The sequence below is a fragment of the Trachymyrmex septentrionalis genome, unplaced genomic scaffold (genome assembly GCF_001594115.1).
Source record: "Trachymyrmex septentrionalis isolate Tsep2-gDNA-1 unplaced genomic scaffold, Tsep1.0 scaffold21, whole genome shotgun sequence".
Taxonomy (NCBI): domain Eukaryota; kingdom Metazoa; phylum Arthropoda; class Insecta; order Hymenoptera; family Formicidae; genus Trachymyrmex; species Trachymyrmex septentrionalis.
In genome coordinates, this window is record NW_017305288.1 from 805,906 (window position 1) to 810,190 (window position 4,285).

At 36.4% G+C, this 4,285-nt stretch overlaps 1 protein-coding gene across 3 annotated transcripts in view; it reads right to left on the reverse strand.

The window, feature by feature from the left end:
• Positions 1–6: 6 nt before the first annotated feature.
• The window catches only part of LOC108748081, an 11,823-nt gene continuing 7,544 nt past the window's right edge, over positions 7–4,285 (reverse strand). For all 3 annotated transcript variants that reach the window (XM_018486077.1, XM_018486078.1, XM_018486079.1), the window contains exons 4-12: positions 3,364–3,866; positions 2,405–2,596; positions 2,062–2,293; positions 1,695–1,802; positions 1,507–1,582; positions 1,245–1,395; positions 830–1,050; positions 619–753; positions 7–163 (exon numbers count right to left, since the gene is read on the reverse strand). In XM_018486077.1, the coding sequence (XP_018341579.1) occupies positions 17–163; positions 619–753; positions 830–1,050; positions 1,245–1,395; positions 1,507–1,582; positions 1,695–1,802; positions 2,062–2,293; positions 2,405–2,596; positions 3,364–3,866 (1,765 nt within the window). In that variant the 3' untranslated portion in view covers positions 7–16. The remainder of the gene's footprint in view (positions 164–618; positions 754–829; positions 1,051–1,244; positions 1,396–1,506; positions 1,583–1,694; positions 1,803–2,061; positions 2,294–2,404; positions 2,597–3,363; positions 3,867–4,285) is intronic.

Below are 4,285 nucleotides of genomic sequence, written 5' to 3' on the forward strand. Positions count from 1 at the left end.
TTAAGAGTTTTATATCCTATCTTTTAGCCGTCGGACGTATTCTCTCCTTTTCAGTGTCTCTATCGTCAGCTACTGTCCACTCGGGATCATTGGGATCCTCACCGTCTATATCGCAACAAGCCGATTCGGTCGAATCCGATTCGGGAGAATCCATTTCAGCTTCCTAGAAACGTAGAAATACAAATAGTTAAACACGACCGTCATCGTCGGCAATCACCTATTGATCCAATTGGTTTCTTTGCGAAAAAATTCTATTTAAGATTGCAAGCTCTCATACGGCAGCTGCGAACCAAGGAGCAAACTAGAGTTGTGTAAAAGATTCTATAACGTATAGAAAGTAACGGTCGCGTTAATTTAATATATTTTTTCATCATTAAACATTTGCTAATTGCGTGTGTCTATGTGTATGTGAGATGAAAAATAAAATGAATTACGTTACAGAAGTATGAAGCGTCAAGTGGTACTGCTTACCGGAAATAGCCTCGAGAGGAGCCATGAAAGTTGGCTCAAAGTGTATATTAATAGTCAGTACTAGCACCCACATACATTTTATATAATTAAATTTTCTCACTTAGATACTCGATGCAAGAGATATTAGTACAAGTACAACGTACGTACATCATCACCCTTATCTTCCTCGCGAGAGCATAAAGACGTCGACGAAGCTTGCCAATGTCCATCCGGCATCACTTCCAACATCTTGTCATAAGCTTCTTCAGATAATGGGAATACTCTTGGCTCATACGGCAATATCTGTACAAAAATTTTAGAAACATTACAATATCACGTGATATTTATTTAAACGATATGAGATATCGCGTGTACTTACTTCGTTATCATCTTCGGTAAATGCGACTGTGGCATCGTCTTTCCCAAGTCTCAAAGAGGGCATAGTGCGACGTCGCAAAGAATTTTGTAAAGTAGACGATCGGTGCGAATCTAAACCCGATGACTCTGTGTCCTGCACCTGAGACGGAGTGGCAGGTGGAGACGTGATTGGAGACGTCACGTTTCCACCAAAGTCACTGCTCGCGTGCGGCGACATAGGATCTAAAAGAGAATTTTTTTTCCCATAAACATTCCCATAAACACACAATTTCATCGATTTTTTATTAAATAGTTGTGTTCGAATATAACTAATTAAACAAATATCTTAAAGAAAAAGGATAATATAATTGAAATAATGAACATAAGCTCATAATAATGGCATGATAAAAATTCATGATAAACGCGAGGCAACATACCTGGCGTGTTCGCACCGCTGTCTGCTCTGCTATCGATACGACGATTATGACGAATACGTGTTTGGTTTGGCGTGTATGTTCTACGTTTGTATTCTTCGCGTTCGCTACGTTCGTGCCTCAGGGCGATTGTTTCGTCCGACAAATCTTCAAACTGTCAGTCATACGATCATTGAGTTACAAAAGAGGAAATAATAATTTGCTTCATTTTTTTTACCGCGTTGCTTTTTATCGCATATAAGCGATTATCTCATTATTTACTTACGTCACTGTCCTCATCAGGCCTGTGCATCACACCGTTCTTCACATCCATTTTCGCGGGTTCCTCACACAATCTCCATCTTTAATGATAAAAAAAATAGAGAAATGCTTTAATGAAACAATAATGACGTCAAATTAAATTAAATTTGTTTAAAAATTGAAATAACTGTAAATTATAAATATATATCTTACTTTGGTGTTAGTATCTCTTTATATTGTAATTTTTCAGGTCTAGTTGAAGCAGCGACACTATAAGGGATGACTATATTGTCGATGTCGTACGAGTTTTGTCGCAAACGCCTGAAAAAAAAAAATATATATATATATTACAAATGAGTCATGGACAGTTCGTGAAACGATACTTTAGTATTTTGTTTTGAATTGATAAGAGCAATAGCGACTGGTGATTTCATGAATATGAAACGTAATTATTCTCTTTTTATATTCTCAAATAGGTACTTGCATTCCATATTATGGAAAACTTCGCATGCGGGATCGATAGTGATCTCGTTAATGGAAGAGTAATCAATGCATAAACGATGCATCAAACAACGCTTACCCATGTGAATTGGAACTTTTTTCTTTAACAACGTTTTTCTCCGTCGAGGCAGTAACATGTTGCAATGGAGAAGGCACTGGAGATGAGTGTTTGCTGGAACTTGAAAGTGCGCTAACGTCGTCGTCATCCTCAGTCGGCAACTTTGATACTTTTTTCTTATTCAATCCAGGCACGCTTCTCTCGTGACTGAGTCTATTTCTCTTTTCATTTTTCAACATTTTTCTCTTAATCCCTATTAAAAGAGGTACACGTTATTTCACACCAGAGAAAAAAACGAGAGTGACTCACTCGTTTAATAAGTAAGAACATAGATTGTGCAAAATGACATCCTTGTAATACGTACGTGCTGTAAGAATAGTAGAGGATGATTTCTTTAATCGCGCGGTATACTTCGTTCTATTAGGAAGTTTCTTATTTCTTCGTTCGTTGCTATCTTTATCTTTCACTCGGGTAACTCGCAAATTGCCTCTCAACATTTTCTGCTGCCACTCCACTGATTTCATAATAGCTTCTAAATGTGTTCCATGTACAATTTCTACAATAAACAAAAGATGTGATAGTCAGAGAAATTTTCGTTATTGTTCAACAATGTTGCACTTTTATTAAAATTTATTTAAAAATTCAAAACTAAAGAGAAGACTAAGGGTGTAGAAGAAATAAGGAATAACGATTTCAACCTATATCAGAAATCAGATACACTAGAATATTTCTGAATATTATCGTAAGAGCCTTTTTCATCAATCTCTTAAGCTAATTGACAGTTAACTCGAAGTGTCAACGGGCAGTTAATGCATCGCATTTTCTCCTCTCTTTTCCTCTTTTAAGACAATTGTTAGTACTACTGCGAGTTAACCGTTAGTTAGCTTAACCGAAAATTGGTGAAAGAGACTGTAATAAACTGCAAATGTGTACAACGCATGAACTTTCTTAAGGCTTGTTTTTTTTTCCATACTTCAGAACTGAACTTTTTTGTACGGTTTATCTCTTATCTTTTTCTCTCCAATGTAAAAAGAAAACAGCTGAACTGTGGAGGAAGTTCAATTTTGAGATATAGAATAAAACAAGCCTCTAAATCAAGCTTATTCAATTTTAGTAATTCCAGAGTCAAAACGCAAGATTTCGGGAATTGTAAAGTGTTGATAAAGTATAGGTGGCTTTGCGTTTTGGCTTCGGAGTTAATATTGAACAGACCTATTCTAGATTGTATACATATTACGTCCTTATCAACATCTAGATATTTTGTATTGAATGAAGCAAGAATTTAAACAATGGAATTTGTATTACATTTACAAATAAACATACCATCAGAGAATGACAACACCGGATGAAAACTGGAATCAACAAGTGCTACACGTTCCTGTACAGAAAGCTGTTCAATTGGTTCTTGTGGCTGCATTGGATCTAGCCTTCCTGTACATAAAGCACATGCAGGCAATACATGATCACAATTGCATCTCACTGTTGACGCTTTAGCTGCACGCTTTGAAACTTCGTGTAGCCTGTCGACTTGCAAAAGCTTTCGCTTTCTATAAAAATTCCATATAAATGGACGCGTCCTACTAGCTGGTAATTCGCTCTCGGACGAATTGCATCGTCCAGTGGAACCTGGTAGAGCGCCACTGTATCCATTAACGGTTTCTGCATTTTCAAGAACGACCAGGCCTTTCGCGGCCCTAACCTGCCGTTGCAGATCGTTATGCTGTCTAATTTTGTATTCTAAATCTGATATCTGTGCCTGTAGCCAGATCCACCGTGATGCTACACCTGCACGATCCTGTGCATATCTCCATGCTGCTCTTTTCGATCTGTGCAAATAATGTAACAATACGATTGGCCTACTGATTTGCAAAATTAAAGATCATACGTTGTGTAACAAATCAGTGTAGCCTATTATCGTAAAAACTAGACAGAATGTCGCGACATTAGAGAAGCGTTATGTGAACTCGACAAATTTTATAATAAATTATTATTTTCAATCTGACCACTTTTACAGAATTACTTTATTCAAACATATACACAATATGCACAATATTATTGCAATTACAGATAAAACACGCGTTAAATCTGCATGCCAAACATTAAAATATTATGAACGCGTTTTCGAAACAGAATATTTCATAAATAAATAAACAATAAAGAATCCAGAACCGAGCCAAAAAACATATTTCGGTCCGTTTTCTTCAACTGGAATGATTAACTTAATTTTTATTATATATATATATAT